Here is a 19,029-nt window from a genome sequence, read left to right on the forward strand (position 1 = left end):
AAAGAAGATGCAGCCGGTAGATCATTTATATGGCATAAAAAAAAGCAGTGGGCCAATTGTAGAGCCCTGTGGCACTCCACATTTGATTATGCCCATTTCAGAAAAAAATTCCCCATTTTGAACATATTGATGGCGTCCGCTTAAATATGACGCAATAAGATTAAGTGATTTCCCTCTTATACCATAATGGCGTAATTTATGCAGTAAGATCGAGTGGTTAACCGTATCGAACGCTTTAGCGAGGTCCAAAAAAATCGCGCATATTATCTTTTTGTTTGTACTATTATGCATTATCATTTCCTTAAGCCTAGCTATTGCTAATTCAGTAGAATAATTATTTCTAAAACCAAACTGAGAGAGACTTAAACACCTGTTTTTTCAAAAAAATATTTAATTCGATTATATAAAATATTTTCATACATTTTGGCTACTTGCGATAAGAGAGAAATAGGCCTATAATTGTTTGGGTCATATTTAATCCCCTTCTTATGAAGTGGCACAACCTTTGCTATTTTTAAAATATCTGGATATACACTTTCATGGAAACTTTTGTTAAAAATTTCAGACAAAATAGGTGACAAGACAAACTTGGCAATTTTGAAAATCTTTATGGGTATGTCATCACTACCTACAGCCTTGTGCACATCCAGTTTGTCAATTTGCTGTTCTATTTCCAAGGGGGTTGTATCACGAAGGAAAAAAGACTCTTTCGTGCTTGTCCCAAGAGTGTGCATATGGTGTGCTGCAACTGGAGTGTTGGGAAGAGTGTACCAACTTTCTATCATGGTCATTCATGAAGGTTCAATATTTTTTGTGTCCGAGCTATCAAAACGTTGTAGCTTATTACATACGAAAGAGTATATAATTGGACACGTTTAGTGGCCATAACGATCGTTTCAAAATTTTGTTGTTGTTATTGTTATTGTTATTTGTCTCCGTCTCCATTTTTAAAAAATCGCCTTTCTCTTCGAATACTGGACCAATTGCTTTGATATTCTCAGTGGTTAAAGATAAAATTTTTCTCCAGAAGGCTATTACTTTTTTTCTCTCGCTATGACGTCATCAAAATTATTGCCACTGGGTGGCGATACGTGTCCATATATTTGAGCATAGCTCTCTTGTTATATCAGTGTGATTATGGAAAAATAACTTTTAATATTTGGATAACAAGTACGACTTAACTTGTTTCTGAAATGATTTTTTGGATTTTAATGACTCCAAATTCAAGGGGAGAGAGTTCCATAGATTAGGTCCATTATAGCATAGGGCATGCTGGCTCACAGATTTACTCATAAACGGTATGAATAAATTGGAATTACTTCTTCGATTGGAAGTGGTTTTGGTTAGTATGTCGTCAAAGCAGTTTGACAATGAATTGTCATAAAAATCATAAACTAATGATAATACTTCAAATTTCATTATGTCTTCAACCTTCAGTATATTTAGCGATTTATAGAAATGATTTACGCTTTCACGTTTACTTTTCCTAAAGACAATTCTTAAAAAATTATTACAAATGCTTTGCAATTTCGAAACAAGTGTTTTAAGTGTTTACCATGTAGCTAGACTGAGCTACAATATCGGATATGACTTAGTAGTAGAGATTGAAACATTGCTAGTAAAGCTGATTGATTAACGCACTGGGATACTTTGGCAGCAACTGCCAAGTTCCTTTTTGTTTTACCAATAACATGCGACATTTGTGATTTCCATGACAGATTTTCATCAAAGATAACTCCTAGAAATTTTATTTTTTTCACTCTTTCAATTTCATTGTCATTGAGCAGTAGTGGTTTTGAACAACTCACACTTTTAAGCTTGCTTGGGTGGAATAATACAAATTTAGTTTTGTTCACCAACATCCAGCTGTGAATGTTGGTTAGTTTTTGGTTTGCAACTGTGAGTAGATCTTCAAGGTTTTTCCCATGAAGAATCAAGTCAGTGTCATCAGCAAACATGATCGACTCAGAGGATTTCAGACACCTGAACATGTCATTAATGTAAGCTAGAAAAAAAAATGGGCCAAGTTAAGATCCTCGTGGAACTCCGTGCTTCATGACACAAATATTTGTAGAGAATGAGTTGTCATATTGCACAATTTGTTTCCTGTCTTGTAGGTAGCTCCTGATCCAATTGAATGGGACGCCTCTAATTCCATAGTGATAGAGCTTACTTAAAAGAATGAAATGGTAAATGGTGTCGAAAGCTTTGGAAATATCAAGAAATATTCCAATTGCATGTTGTTTGTCTTCAAAGGCCTTGGTCAGTTTGTGTACCAAAACATTAGCAGCCATAGCAGTGGAGTGATGCTTGCGGAAACCAAATTGATGAGAGTGGAAAACATTGTTAGTTTCAAAGAAGTTTGACATTCTACTATACATTATTTTTTCAAGAATCTTAGAAAATGGTGGTAAAAGACTAACAGGTCTATAATTTCCAAGATCTGAAACACTACCCTTTTTAAATAGAGGAAGAACTTTAGATGTCTTGAAGCTTTCAATGAATAATCCACTAGATAGTGAAAGATTAAATATATATGTCAGGATATCAATGATATGTTCTGGAACATGTTGCAATACTTTGAATGGAATACCATCGATTCCAAAACTTGACTTGGGCTTCATTTCGCGTATAATATTTTTTATTTCTAATGATGTAGTTGGCCGTAAAAACATGGATGAGGATTCTTGCTTCTCAAGATATGAAATGTAATTTTTGTCACAGCCAGCTGGTTGTGGCATACAGTCGAGCAGGCTTTGTGCCACTTGGGAAAAGTGTTCATTAAATTTATTTGCAATTTGTGTATTACTGCAATCGAGTCCAATCAAAGGACAAGAACCTGTTTTATTTTTACCAATAAGTTCATTAATTGTTTTCCACACTGCCTTGATTGATGTTGCCTTTGTGAGAGGCAAATTTAGATTTGTAATAATTTGATTTCCTTTTGTAGAGCAATCGAGTATAAAGGTTGCTGCATTCATTGAACTGTACTTTGTGCTTGTCATTTATGTTTTTATTGTTTATTAATTTCTTATAAAGTTTTTGTTTGACTTTGTTAAGTTTACGTAACTCAATATCATACCAAGGTTTGTTTGATCTGTTTGTTTGATTGTAAGGAAAAGATTGAGAGTAAGCAGTAGAGAATTTTTCAAAGCAAGTGTTGGAATCCTGGATGCTGCTGAAGTCATCAATATCAATAGAATTCAGTTCGTTCATAAAAGTATTCAAGTTGGACGAAGTAAACTGGCGGTAAAACGTTTCAATTCTGTTCTGAATTTGCTTTTCTAGAAGAGAGCATTGTACAATTGGCAGATGATCAGAAACACATTCTGCTAAAACAGCACTATTAACTTTTTTATCATATACGTTTGTCCAAATGTGGTCTATACAGGTAGCAGAACTTGAAGTTATCCTGGTGGGGCAGTTTATCAGACAATAATAGGCCAGGTTGTGCATAATATCAACAAATAGGCTGGTATTCATATTGGACTCATCAATAAGATTATAGTTGAAGTCACCCATTATATAATTATAATTCAACTTGTTCATCTTTAAGAGAACTTGGGACAAGAGATTCCGAAAGTTAGCATTGTTCAATTCATCAGTTAGTGGTGATCTATAAATAGTACCGCAGCTTTTTTCTGAATGAAGAGAAGTACATAATTCTAATAATTCAGAATCAGATAGAGAAAAGGATGGTATGCAATTTTTTTCACAAAAGAAACAGCACCAAGGCATATCATCAGCTCCAGATTGCAGGTTTTCATACTGCTGGTTAGAGATATTGATGCATTTTAAATGTATTCAATGTGAGCAAATGTTGCAAAAAATAGCTTTCTGATTAGTTCGGACTGATTTGTGGCAATTTCTACAGGGATATTTTAAATTATGTTTCATGGTGGTGGCAAAGTAATAAAATAAAAAAATAAAATAAAAAAAAGTATAGTGAAGTAAGACAAAATCTAAAATACAAAGCTTGAATACAAAGTTTCCATGTGCAGAACTTATGGTTAAATAAGTACTAGCCTAATTAGCATAAGAAAAAAAAGGGTGAAAATAAATTGAATTAAATTATGTTATCCCCCTGTGCTAAAGGCCACCACTATACCAATGAGACCAAGTTGCAAACAGTGTGCCTATTTGCTAGGTCCCATTGGGCGAGCAGCAGCCCTGGAGTACAGGGGACGAGAGAGAGTAGTGATATCATTTGAACAAGATATAACTCGCCTTCTGTCCAAGTAAGCGTATATAGTCCCATTCATTGTCGACACCTTATGCTTCCCGAATGCTTCCTTGGCAGCGGCGAGGAGCTTGAGCCTATTCCGGGTCAAGGACTCCGTGATGGACAAACCGCTGCCTTTTAGATCTTTCCTCCTACCATATATTAAATTTTTTGTCGATCTTCGGACAAATTTAATAATGATAGGGTTCTTCGGGGACTTGGATCGCAATTTATGCTGTATTACAATAGGAGTCATAGTCAAGTTTATTTTTTCCCATTCAGTAAAAAATAACATACGAAGTGAACAAAATACAAAACTAAAAACACATTTTTACTGGGGAAGGGAAGTCGCGGGGAACCAGGAATGGTTGTGGAACTAATGTAACGTAATTCTTTTGCCTTTGGTCTTCTTTTTCTTGCAAAATTGACCCCCTTTTTTGAAAACTTTTTTGGGCCTACATCCTTCTTTCACAAAATAGAAAGTTTTGGGAGATGTGCCTTGATTTGAATCCCAGACGCCACAATCGTCCGAAAATTCGGTTCGGTCAGTATTTTCACGATTCTTCGCGTTTGTTGTATTTGTGTGTGATGAGAAAATATAGCCTACATTTTCTTTGTGGCCAGTTGGAATTCCCGATAACGCCGTGCTTGGTTCACAACGGTCAAAGACTTGAAGAATATTTTCCAAGATTAGAAATTCACCGTCCGGCAGAGGAAGGGCTCAACTTTTGGATGCTACGCAGCGACGTTGTACATTGAATAACAGCTATATTATGCCTATATATATATATATATATATATATATATAATTATAATATTGATGTTTTCAAGGAACAAGTATTACATTTGGATCAATAAGTCCAGCTAAAATCTGCTACGGTAAGAATAATTGTGATCAAGGAGAAGAAGAACGTGACTGTGTTGGAAGGTTACTTTTATATGCAAAAGATCTTACCTTAATTGTATAATTGTTTATTTGTAAATATTGTATAATATGTTAGTATAGTATTTTTAAATTCGAATTGATTAATGGCGCAAAATACCGCTCAGGCTCAGAAGCGGTTATTTAGATATTTTTAGGAGCTCCATCTCTTTGCTGCTTCGGTATAACCAACTCAATATTTTACAACCAGAGTGAGGGTTAAGTTTTACACGTAGCTTGACAGTGGCTTATTTCTTGCTGAGTATCATGTGTTTCTCATTTAATGTCCTACGTTAGATTGACTTTCGTGATCTCTTTTGACTTTCAAAGCAAAAAAAAAACATTACGTGTAACGTCTCACCCGTTGCAATAAATATTAACTTACGCATTATCATATATATAAATATATTTCTCTAGATTCTATTGTCATGGAAAATCACCCATTAATTAATATTCCAGAAGGACGAGTGTGCAATCAACAGAGGGTATAAAAATACCTATTGTCAAGACATTATAGGAAATTTTGTTTTAAAAAATCTTTGAAGAATTTCTTCTGATTAATGTCAAACCACCACCAATTATATTGTCATAACGGTTTGGTAGTTTGTAACCTCTAATCCAAACATTAAAATATCCCGATTTTGTTTTGTCCGGATTGCGAAGATGGCAGTGATGAACTTGGCTGCAGTGATGAAACACATTTTTACTGTAATGATTCTGGAATAGTTGCATTTGTAAACAGAAAACAGGTCTAATCGTTTCGTTTAATGGTTTATAAAAATCTTCAATCTTTCACTTTCTTTAAAAAAAGAGCAAATACAAATGTTTCATGTTTATGTAAAAACTGATTTTAACTGGGTTAAAAGTAAGGGATTGGTACCTAGATTTGAGCAAACTTGTGTGAGCAAATTAAAATACTATATTTATATACTTTCACCGCAGAACACAAGTAATTCGTTGAGCGTAAACGGTTTTGTATGGGTGCGAGCTGTTTATTCATATTCATTAAATAATTTTAACGTTTTCTGTTATATCGTAAACTATTTTTTACTCATTTTTCTAGATTTGTGATGGGAGTGAAGATTGTAAAAATGAACAAGACGAATGCCAACTTCACTGCATAACAAGTGTCTTTTCTGATATTCACGTAATGATCAAAGACGATGGTTTTTCTGATGTAACGTGGTTAATAAGTACGTAGTATAGCATTTTTTATTTTAAAGTGAATCTATGCATTGTGGACTGAAAAATGAAACGAATTTGATTTCTTACATTGGTAGGAGACGGCTAGTCCAGTGAAACCCAAACTAAGATGGCAGTAACTGACAAATTATGAGGCCGAGGATGTACGAGAATGCAAGTATGTAGCATAAGTGAAATGATTATACAAGTATCCGGTTTGAAGTATATCTCCCGCAATATGTTTCATTTTCTAACATTGACTAAACCAAAAAAACGCGTGTTATAAGTAGATGTCATATATGAATTGTTATAAAATGACTTTTGGTCAAGCAAGTGTTTGGAGCTGAAAACTTTCAATTGATGTATGGTCCTTATATTATACCGGGTGTTTCATTGCAGGCATTGCATCACTCGTAGGAAATATAGAAGTGATTGTTATCACCCTGTATCCGAGAAAAAGCAAGGCAAAAATAAAAAATAAATGCAAATCAAAACAAGACGATTGTATTAAACCTCCCAGTGTGTGGTCGGCGTAAGTTTGAATTGCAGTCTACTTTTTTATGAAATTTAAGAAGAAAAAAGACCGTGATCTAATTTCAAATATATACTATGGTCATTTGCATTCGCCGGTGATTATTGTCGAGGGGACAGAGAATGGCGCGGTGGATTGAGTTGTTCAGTACTTGGTGTTATTCTTTTGGTCGGATCAGAATTGTCAGTATTTTCGATGGTGATCCTTACAGGCTTCAGGGCTTTCACAGTCTTAAGGTTTGCAAGCGAATTGTTTCAACTTCGTGATATTTTCAACACAGAATATAATCACTAATGATAATTCCAGGCCTTTTAAAGAACTTCGTTCAAAATCATTGGCTGCTATTTTACTGTCTTCGTGGATGGTTTCAATTCTTCTTGCTATTATACCTATTCTACCTTTTACTGAGGACTATTTCGTGGAAAGTGTTTGGTAAGTTTAGTTTTTAACTCGGCGAACAATTCTGATCGTGCTAGGCAAGGGACACCACGCAAGAACAAAACTATCGATATTTCTATCCCGCACAATCTTTTTTTCTAATTTTCTTGTCACTTTCATATTCGAGTTGTTGCTAAGATGAACGCATTCAAAGTCGAGTCAAGATCTAGAATCTGCTCAAAACAAAAGCGCTTTTTTGTGGCGGAGTATTTTTGTGGCCAAATATTCGTTATCGTAATATAGTATCATAAGTTTCTACTGATATTCATTTTTCTTGAATTGCTTCGAAAAACAGCGGTTGGGGATCAATTATTTTAGTAAAAACGCATTTATGTACAAATTTTTTTTTTATATTTGGTGTAGTTTTATATAGTGTGAAACTTTTTTATAGTGTTTTGATTATTAGGGTAGGTCAGAATCCATTTTTTTTTCAACAATTAACAACAATGAAGTAGAGGAATTGAATCGTTGGCTTTCTTTAACAACAGAGTCTCCTGATAATACCTGCGAATGAGTATAATTCCAACTGTGTTTCATTCTTTGTTAACTGTGCCAAGTACTGAATTTGTTTTCATAGATATGTTGGAACTTTAACGCCGTGGTCAACTTTGGAATTCTCTTTAAAAAAACTCAATTCGAATTATACTATTAGAAGAAAGTTTTGGATATGACTCTGCGCACACCGTTTGGTTATACCAACCTTATTTCCGAACCGCAATACAGATGTGGCATGGGCATACAGCCTTCTTTTCTTAATCGTGAATTTCTGTTCATTTTTTTTTTGTATTGAATTTTCTTTACTGTGCGCTAGGCCAGGGCTACTCAACTGGCGGACCGCGGTCCGAATCCGGACCTTTCGAGTATTGGATTTGGACCAAACCTAATTATTTATTTTGGATCATTAGCCCCACTTTTTCAATTCCCTATTATAAAATGACTTTCACAGTTTTGAATATATACGAAAAGAACTATAACACTATAATAAACAATTTTAATTTGCTACTAATCATTAGTCGGTCGAGAAAGTGCTTGTTTAAGGATGCCGGAATATCATTTCTGGAAAGACCGGACACAAATAATTTTGAAGTTTTGTTTGCGGACCTTCGATAAAAATAGTTGAGTAGCCCTGCGCTAGGCTATAAGACATGTAGGTATAAATAAATTGCTTACCTCTATTAAATTTTGTTGGTTGCTGTGATTTCTCGCTATGTTTCGTAATAACATACCAGGTTATAATAATAAAAGAGACGATTATAGATAGAGTAAATAAAACTGAGCAAATGATTTATTTTCTTCTCGCTTTTTCATGTTCTGAATTTAAATTAATGTATTTTGTCATAATTTGGAAAGTTTTTCTATAACGAGATAATTTCTCAAAAATTTAAAAGGCTACTTTGAAAACAAATTTGTACAAGTTTGTTCAAAGCAAAATCACAATTCACAAAACAGACATTTTAATACGGCCAGGCCAGTAGAAATGGTTTAAATAAAGAAAAATCGTTCCTTATAAAAATTGATAGTAACTGTCCGACTGAAAAATTACGTTTCAAATAGCTGTAGCTTAAAATATACAAAATAAGAGGATTTTATGATTCTACAATTTTGCTTTGGAATTAATTCGATTTTGAATATTCAAAATTATTTATCATTCTGAAAAATCTAACAAAATAAATCGGAAAAAGTTTATAAATTTATGTAGCACATTTTTCTCATTTCCTTGAATTTTTCTGAACAAGAAAGATGAAAAAAATATATATATGAGCAAATTATCGTCTCTAATCCTCAATCTAATTCTTCTGAGATACCCAACATGGAGTATCCATAGTGTATCCATTGCATTTTGTTATATTTTCATAATAAAATCCCTTGTTTAACTGCTTTTTCATTCTATTCCACACAGAACTGAACCTTACTTTCTCGTGCATCATTATATCTGGGCCTTTTAGAAATCCACTTTTTGGTATTTTGTTTATCTATATTCCAATATCTGACTTAGGGGAGGGTGGCCACGTTAGGACATAGGGCACAATGGAAAATAAGCGTCTGTGCAGGGCGACGCAAGCTATGAGGTGGAATTGGTTTTTGACGGTTGAAACTAAAATTTCGCCATCTCAGTCTTTTTTCTATTTTAGCCTTACCAAAAGGATAAACCACTATCTGGCATTTTTACTTTAAGTCCACTATGAAACATTTTACTTGTTAATATATATATAAATGTTGGTGTTGTGGTTATATTGAAACAAATCAGTGATTGAAAAAATTACACTTTCGTTTTTTTTAAGCACTCAAAACCTGTATTTGTGGTTTAGGGCTATTTTAATTGGGACTATTGTCGAGCATGGAAGTTTCAGAACTCATATTAAATTGATTGAAATTAGGTATAATCCAAAGGTAAAAATGTTTTTATTTAGATTTAATGATTGGAATATAAAATTCACGAGTACTTCAAGAGGGGCAGACTCTTCCGATAGGTATGTTGACAAAAAGGTTTTAGGTTGCCAGTAAAGATAAATTGTTTTAGAAATTATTTGGATAAAGATTAGAATCATTATAGTTGAACATTTATTTCAAATCTCCAAATTTGAAGTTCTTTTGATGCCGATGTTGATTCGTTACTATTTTTTATGGCATATGTCGTTGAATTTATTCGACGGCCGCATCGTGCACCAGGGTGTTTCCAAATGTTTCCCACCAGCGGGGTGCAGTGGGACAATAAACCAAGCATTTTTTATTGAATTTTGTGGTCAATCTGTTTTTTTTTCTTCTAGTCGCTGAATAAAAGCTACCATTTATTTCTCTCTGCATTAGCCCTGCAATGTCAAATGGATGTGCAGGTTGATGGGCTCAAACGATGCAAAAAAAAACTGTCCCAACTTTCCTCACTTTCCCCTACACCGCACATGCTTTATTTTGCTCACATCATAGTCGGAGTTGAAAGCTTACGGTAAATAATCTCATCGCGATCTACAGAACTGTATGGTCTAAAAAAATAATAAACTTCTTTAGGGTGACTCTTAATACTGGTTGCTTTGTTCCTAACTCGATTTAAATCTTTAATTAACCAGCTGTCTTATCAATATCTACGGATAAAACACGTTTGCATCGCTGTGTATTATGTGAAATAAATTTCATATTATATTGCATTCATTTCAAATTGAGCAGAACGGAACAAAGCAATTTCGTAATAGACTGAACTGGGGAATTTTAATTTTGATCGCATTGATTCTAAAATTTATTTCCACGAAATTTATTTTGCTCAGTAGAATTAGAAGTTCGTTTTATCACCATACTGAAAAACCACTTCGTACAAACAGAATATAAAACGATGTGGAAATGGCATTTCAAGGTAAATGGGGCGCAGTCAACCAATACTGATTTTCGAAATGAGACGGCAGTTTTATATTGAAATGATTTTGATTTTCATGGCAGTGATATCTGTGCTTTGAGTGGGCTAGATGAAGACCTCAAAAGCGTAAAAATATATTATTTAGTATTGTGATACTTCTACTATTGTGTCGGTTTTACATTTTATTGGCGACCTGTACTCGAACTCAAAGATAGATACATCCGTTGCGTGTTGTCCAAATGTATTTTATTACTTCTGTGCACATCATTTTCATATGAAAAGGATTTGTATAAAGAAGGAATTGAATTTGCCTGGTGGTGAAATATTAACAACATCAAAATCACTTGTCAGAAGACGATATCAAGGCGTTTCTGAAATTATTTGGAGATAAATACCATTTGGACATAAACCATTAACATTAATCGGTAAATAAACGTTCAACGCCAAAGCAGCGAGCACAACAGATAGTTCGGCAAAGCCGAATTATCGATGGTCCAGGCCATTGAAATCTATCAACGAAGGCAAAACTTTCCCAAACGTTCCCCAATATGGGTAGAGCAAATGCATTAGGAGTACTATAGTTCAACGTTACGTGTAACAGTCCATGATACGGACAAGTGTCGACATCCTTACGCGTGGAATACGTGTTGCGAATGATAATAACATAGATAATAAAAATAATTGGGTGCAATGCAGTGCACAGCGGCGAAAAATATGGCGAGAAAATATAAACACTGAAGAGTTCGACGTCCAAGCCAAAGACCTAGATTCACATTATATGAATCGTTTAATACGTAACTTTGGTACTGGTATAAGGTTCGTGAAAAGATCGGAAGGACTAGCCTGGTGAAATGCTTCGCGGTGTTACAAATGCAAAAATAGGAACATTTGTGTGAAATATCGAGCACCACATCAGGACTCGAAAATATTTGGAAAAAAAAATTAACAGCCATAATTTCGTTACTGTTCTGCAATTTCAACTTAACGTAAACCGCCAATTCTCTTTATCGATAATACATATTACTCGCTTTTAGAAATTCTTTATCAACAAATTAATATTCTGTTTTATAAAAACCATTAAACCTGCATATTCTTTTAACCTGTGGTATACGGGTTGCTACGAGAGCCAAAGTTGCTACATCTTTTCACCATTGATTTTTCTTATAAATTTGATCACGTTTCGAATGTAGAATTAGATAGATCTCTCTGCACGGTCGCTGTTCGTTTGCGGGTTCGTCATCGTCACCGCAAGGCGGAGTCAAACACCGAAACGCATACCCGATTCATAATATAGTATGAGTGTGAGAGCTTATTTTACATCGTTTATCTTATATATTGCAAAGCTTCCTCACAGAATGTCCAATAAATACAATTGACGCTTGGCGAATTAAAAAATGTGTTTCTCTGAAAAAATGAATCAGCGAAATTTTATATCAAAACTAAGTTGCATCCAATTTTTAATCAATCAAACAATCTTTCACCAATGAAAATTTAAAGCAATTGGTCCATTAGGTAATAAGGAAAGCGATTTTTTACAACAACGAGAAGGTGAAGATAATGACTAACAGGATCAAAAACAATAGCATAATAACAAAACGATCCAAAAGTCCACTGTGAAATAATGGACCTTTGTGAAATAACGTGCAAACTTTAAGTAAGTCACTAGTCGTAAATCAACCTATTTTCTTATTCGTTATTATTGGACACGTAGTGGACCTATGGATTGTTTTGTTATTATGTTGTTGTTCTTGTTATATTTATATTGCTACAAATATATATGTTCAAATCATTCTAATGTCAAATCGTTGTAATGTTTATTATTATAAATTATCGTCTTCGTAAAACCTCTATGTTTTGATATTTCATCGGTAAAGTTGCCATTTCCAGGACTGTGTTGTCAGGCATTTGAAATGTTTAAACTTTCTGAAGTCAGAATCACAGACTTTGGAGATGAGAGGTTAGAAGAAAGGCCAATGCTCTAATTATTCAAAATTCAAAAATTATGGCATTGAAGCAGTGTTTATTGAATAAGTTTTACACATTTGAAATTAGTTTGAACATGTGAGCAAGTAGGTCAATGCAAGCAATATAAATGAAAATAGCTCAAATAGATATTTATGTGTAATATTCATGAATCCAATATTTATAAAAGATATTTCTGTGAGACCTATTAAAAAGTTTTATTGCGGCATATTTACAGCAAATATTCACTTCAGTATTTCTGACATAATACACCGTGCTCTTTCGATTCAGGGTAAAAATTATACATTGCTTGGTGTTGCTGTGATGATTGTTTGTAAACTTGCAGCTGTAGCGAAGTGTATGAACTGCCAGAGTCTGGATAACCAGAAAGCCATCGTACGAATGGAGCAATTGATCCGTCTGCAAGCGTCACTGTTCTTGTCTAAAATTAAATGAAACAATTCGAAAACTTATCAATCAAAACAAACGAATAGTTTTCATTAGACTTACGGTACAGTAAAATGAAATGTATTCATGCCGTTGCCCAGAATGAACAAAGTAACCGTGAAATGAACATTCGGTCTACTTGTCACCGGCTATCTTGTAATGGCTGTATGAATAAAACTTATGAGTGCAAATTACCAACAGCATAGCCTCTATTTAGAAATAGGGAATTCCCCTCCATGTAATTTTGATTTAATGTTGTTCTGGCAGTTTAAGCTGGATTTTTTTTAAAAATGGATTCGGGGAGACAGTTGATTATTACGTATTAAGTTGGGACTGTAAGTAGCCTACTTATTGAAGATTGAACTGTAGATTAATAGAGAAGTACTGGTAGCTTAAGGAGAAAAGATTACTTCATAAATGTAAACAAGAGAGCTATGCTCAAATATATGGACACGTAGCGCCACCCAATGGCAATAATTTTGATGACGTCATAGCGAAAAAAAAAGTAATAGCCTTCTGGAGAAAAATTTTATCTTCAACCACTGAAAATTTCAAAGCAATTGGTCCAGTATTCGAAGAGAAAAGCGACTTTTTAAAAACGTGTCAAAGAACAAGAACAACAACAAGGACAACAAGAACAAGAACAAGAACAACAACAACATAATATTGAAACGATCGTTATGTCCACTACGTGTCCAATAATATCAATAAACAAAACAAAAAATAGGATCCACAGTCATTTCCACGATATACTGAAATGAAAAAGTAGGGAAAGATCGCAATATTTATCTAGAATATAATTAGAGTATAAGTGAATATTACATAACTGTGTTTAAAAATTTGGATATGTCAAGTCTTCAATGATAGGAGGTAAATCATTCCAAATTTCCGCTATGATGGCTATGTACAAAATACTGTATACTGTATTTGAAAAATAATTATCAAATGCTTATGGTAACAATCTCGAAGAGTATTGGTGCATTACTTTAAAAACATAAGTTGCAGCAACTTTGTTCATTAGAACCCCCAAAATAACCCAATTCGTGTGAAAAGAGTGAGAAACAAAATTAATTAATCATAAAATTGAAATAACGATATACAAAGTCTTTCAACTTGAGTATCTTATTCTCTGCAAATAAGGGGTAAGACTCATACGAGGTGTTTAATTGAATAAAATTCTTAAAGATATTTTTTTTTGTAAAAATGTATTTATACACTTTTCTGGTAATTAAGTACTCCTATGCAACTGAACCCCACTGTTAAGAACACGGTTAAGAACAGCACAATTCCTTTCTACCTGTTTAGACAAGATATACTTACTGAAGGGTTTATGGTCATTCCAAGCCAGATGTGTACCCAACTTTGCGAAGGAGGAATCAACGGTCGAACGTACGTCTTAATTTGTTCAAAATGTTGTGAGTCCTGGATGAATGCCGGCTTTCCTCGCTTTTTTGCGCATATTGCAAATGCTTCTTCCAAGTTAATATTTTTAGAAGAACTTAGAACAGCCCAATAGCAAGTTCTCCTGTAAGCAATACCATTGCAAATTGGTTCCACGTCATCACGCCCGGAATCTACAAAAATGAGGCGCAAAAACTTTTTAAAAAACATTAGGGGAGAATTTTGATTTTTCCTTTCATAAGTAAAGAAAACGTTTGATAAAGCCTGGGCGTTCAAAACGATTATTGATTATTTGATGAGGTCGTTGTGATTTATAAAGAATGTTAGGACTTACCTTTTGAAGCATTCTTCTTTAGTTCAAGAACTAATTCTTCTAACTTTTTTACTCGTATGGTTAAATTTCCATTAGCTGTTTACAAAAAAGTTTCAAATCATTGTAATGAATCAACTAGTTCTAGTTTTATACAGCAATATCAATGTATTTGTCCAGTTGATGAATAGAATAGGCCTTGTATGAGTGGCTCTTGCATATATATTGCTTTCCTGAGCATTCATTTTCTTATTTACTTGCTGAAGCTAATACATTTTGTAAGCGTCGTCCCGTTTTTGTAGTTTTGGTTTCATTGTGCTTGTAAATTCGGGTCAAGTCTGCTTTGCTTTCGTATTTGTGAAACTTCTATTTTATCTACAGTAATCGGTAATCATTCCAAAAAAATCTTACGATTAAATTTTTCTTCTTTGAAACCTGCTTGATTTTTTGAAAATAAAATAGTAATTTTAAAATAACGAAGTCACACCAACCAACACAAAATGCATTTGTGATTTATTGCAAAGAAATTCATATTAAACGAATATATATGCATGAAATTGGTAGTTTTTTTATGAAAATATTTTCATGATTTGTTTAAATTTCTGAGATACAAGTTCAAATAATTACAGAATTTTTCAATATATATATATATATATATATATTGAAAGTTTTAAGTTTTGATTTCAAACATAAAAAACAATGTTTAGCGGTTTTGCAGAGTATCGATCAGATCAAGTATATATTTATAGTGCGCACAATGTCACAATTACGTTAATTCTATATTTAAATAATATTTTCAGGTTGAATACGGATTTCAGATATATGGCATCATTTACAAATAGCCCGGACACTAAAAAGCAATCTCGGCCATTGATTCAAAAATATAAACCCAAACATATACCTTGTTCGATTGTTTCCTCAATTTTTTCATTTATCCTGTTGTAGTTGACAACACCTGAACCACCTTTTTCACCCTTACTACCAGATATTCCGCGTTCCCCTTTAAAACCTTGTGGTCCCCGTTTTCCAGGCATCCCATGGTCTCGCTGTGAAGTTGTTGGTATGGCGTGACCCCCTTCTCCTGCAAAAACGTCTTCGACTGTTTTACAAATCATATGCTTCGAGTTTCCTTGCACAATGTTTGTCATATAACACATGAACATGATAAAAATATGTAGGTTCTGCATTGTTTTAAGCCTAGATTTCAACAAAAAAAACGTTATTTGATATTTTTTCTGAATTCAAGTAACTCGTTTCTTCTTTGTGCGTGGGAAGCGGGGAAATAAAGCTGTTATTCCCATTGTACCCGAAATGTACGAATTTTTCAATGTTAATAGGACATTTCATTACAGTATTAGGTGCTTATAAAAGTTGAATCACATATTAATAGCTGAATTTCGCTATATAATGTCAAACCCAATATGGCTTTTATGGTCCACAATAAGTGATAATACGCTTTTTACAGCATTATATGGCAACTGATGAAAGTTTTCATCTTTCTAATTAAACTTCAATTTATTAAAATAAAAACTAGGGCTAAAACAACATGGCATGTTTTTTAATTAGTTGCTTCTCAATATCGAATCCTACACAACATTTATCTGATGTACAAAGCGTTGATAAATCAATACGAAGGTAAAACAAACGTTTTTTGACTTTGTATTCATTTCTCTATTTGCATATCTAATTTTTCGTTGCCACCAGACAGACTTCAAAAATCAAGCGAAAAATACTTCATAAGACAATAGTTAACTTGCAAATAAAGTCTCAAAATATTTTTTCATATATTTCTGAGTATGCTGTCTTGATTTTGATTGGTTCGAAACTTGAATAGGTTAAGGAAACGATGGTTTATTAAATACCGATAGCAATTAAGAGGCATCTTTTTCATACTAATACCGTCATATTTGAAAATGAAACTTATAATCGCAAGTAATTAAGTGTGTTGCATCATTTCAACCAATATTCTCTGAAAATGATTACATGATTCCTTTGTTTATGCTGGAGATGAACGACGTTGTTATTTTGATGATCTTTACCTGTATATATATAATTCAATAGACGGCTCACTCATAGGTGACAAAACCTATGTAATAATATGTTTGCAGATGAACACTCATATGCAAGAAGCTAAAAGAAACTTACAAATTATTTGTCGAAGCGCCATTAAGTACCCTTTTGCCTAATGCTGATTTATAGAAAGTTAGCTGTGGCCCATATAGTAAGCGTGCCTGTAACCGCTCCCCACAGCAGTAAATCTGATAAAATGTCATTTTAGATTTGAAATTAAGAACTACTTCATCAAATTACCTCTATGCTATTTTTGTGAGGTTACGAGAGTATCTTGATCAAACCCAGATTTGGAATTTGTTCTGTTATCTCAATATCCTCTCAGAACTCAGAAGAGTATTTGAAGTCGCTATCATTTTGGCACGTGGAATGGAATGCTGGTTATATGTCTTCAATGACGTCAAGCGAGCTTTGCAGATTATCGGTTGTTGAGAAAAGACCGTGTATTGGCGCCGTTGTTGTCAGCAAAGCAGTAGCAGTTTCTTTGAAGGTTGTCGTGATAAACAACCGAAATAATTCCAAACCTGATTATTATCATTTTCTGATGATGTCTGGGCTTGGTATTTTCGGAATGTTTAAACCGTTGATGTTTGGAAACGGAATTCGAACTTCACGTGATAATTGTTGTGTAAAGTTTTAAATATTATTTATCAAATGACAAACCAATCCCAATGAAGTTTTCGGATTTATTATTTTTGCACACGACGCTCACTTGAGCCTTTCGATCCGTACAAGGCGATATGTGCGAGATACGTTATTTACAGGGGGCGGCATTGTGTCACGGATGACTCTCCGATTTTTGACCCTAGACAAATTTTCGCTATAGAAAAATATGAAAACTTATTTCTGGATTATTTTCGCTGGTTGACGATTAAGACTGATGGTATAAGAATTATAAATAAAACTAGCTTTAAAGTTGGATACGTGAAATATATTTTAATCCCGTTTTCTAAAAGGTACGTAAAACATATGGATTTCAGTATTTGAAATGATCAGGAATGGGGAACCAGGACACCTTTGTAGGAAGGGAGCAATAGATTCATCGGCAAGTATACTACAGTTTTGTCAGAAACAGAATATAAAATATAATTAAGTACATTCCCCGGGAATAAATGCAAGATCGGATTTCAAATGTAAATATCTGTTTTTAAAAATATTAAAACGAAAATACGTGATATGGCAAACGTTAAATGACATAGAGTGACATGACATCCTGATTAAATTTAAATAATTCCGAGCTAATACTAAATTTGACTTTCAGCATAGTTTGCCATTTTGATTAATCTTTATCGTTAACTTTTGGGATGTGATGCATTGAAAATTCATGCCTCATACATTTTAGCTCAAAAGCTGAATTGGCACAGCCGATTGAACGATGCTCATCATAAAACATGAACATAATAAAAATACGTTGGTGCATGTTTGTATGTATGCATTGTTTTAGGCGTGTATTTCAATATTAAAATTAGGAATTATTTTCCCGGTTGAAAGAATACATTATTATTCACATTGTTTCGTGAATATACATTTCTAAATAATCTGCAACATAGTAAATACAAATTAGATGTAAAAGCGACTATTTTTTCTTATTTGATTATTTCTCCATGCTTCAGTTTACTAAAAGAAGCACGACTTTTTACTCTCATGTATTTTTTCCGGTACATTTATAGACTTGGAACTTAAAAATTTATGTGCAGTGGCATCACGCCCATGTAATCATTTCCAGAGAATATTTGTTGAAATAATGCAACACACTTGATTACTTCCGATTATAAGTTTCATTTGCAAATATCACGCTCTCAGTATGAAAAAGATTCCTATTCATTGCCATGGCCCATTGGTATCTGATAAACTATCGTTTCATCGTTTCAGAAAAGAATAAAATAAACTTGAGAGCAAGTTAACTGTGATATTATCAAGTATTTTTCGCTTGATTTTTGCAGTCTGGCTGGTGGGAACGTAACGGTTTCTTTTAGCTTTTAGGCTGGGGCCAAACCAATGAATATGAATATTTAAAAGGTAATTTAGCACAATTTCCGTTACGTCAGAATTATATTATGGACTACAAGCTAAGTTAAACGCGACTGAAAAATACGCTGCGTCCACACCAGCTATCAGCGCCTTTCCCCATTAAAAAACCTAATCAAGAAGAGAATGAAGAACTAGATTTTTGTTGTTCTCTGTCTTACACGTGCGT

At 33.7% G+C, this 19,029-nt stretch overlaps 1 protein-coding gene across 1 annotated transcript; it reads right to left on the reverse strand.

Moving 5' to 3' along the window:
• Positions 1-12,134: 12,134 nt before the first annotated feature.
• LOC120346272 (uncharacterized) lies at positions 12,135-15,966 on the reverse strand. Its single transcript, XM_039415975.2, has 4 exons — positions 15,664-15,966; positions 14,787-14,861; positions 14,372-14,625; positions 12,135-13,046 (listed from the first exon to the last, which is right to left on the reverse strand). The coding sequence occupies exons 1-4, from the start codon at positions 15,947-15,949 to the stop codon at positions 12,855-12,857; spliced, it is 807 nt and encodes a 268-aa protein (XP_039271909.2). The 5' UTR covers positions 15,950-15,966; the 3' UTR covers positions 12,135-12,854.
• Positions 15,967-19,029: the final 3,063 nt, after the last annotated feature.

Source organism: Styela clava, chromosome 8 (genome assembly GCF_964204865.1).
Source record: "Styela clava chromosome 8, kaStyClav1.hap1.2, whole genome shotgun sequence".
NCBI classification, from domain to species: Eukaryota; Metazoa; Chordata; class Ascidiacea; order Stolidobranchia; family Styelidae; genus Styela; species Styela clava.

Bases quoted from the DNA above. Each gene is read 5' to 3' on its own strand.
- LOC120346272 (XM_039415975.2), bottom strand. From the start codon at position 15,949: ATGCAGAACCTACATATTTTTATCATGTTCATGTGTTATATGACAAAC. The intron at 14,626-14,786 runs GTAAGTCCTAAC...TCATTTTTGTAG, and splicing joins AAAGAAGAATGCTTCAAAAG to ATTCCGGGCGTGATGACGTG. The intron at 13,047-14,371 runs GTAAGTATATCT...ATTTAATTTTAG, and splicing joins GAATGACCATAAACCCTTCA to ACAAGAACAGTGACGCTTGC.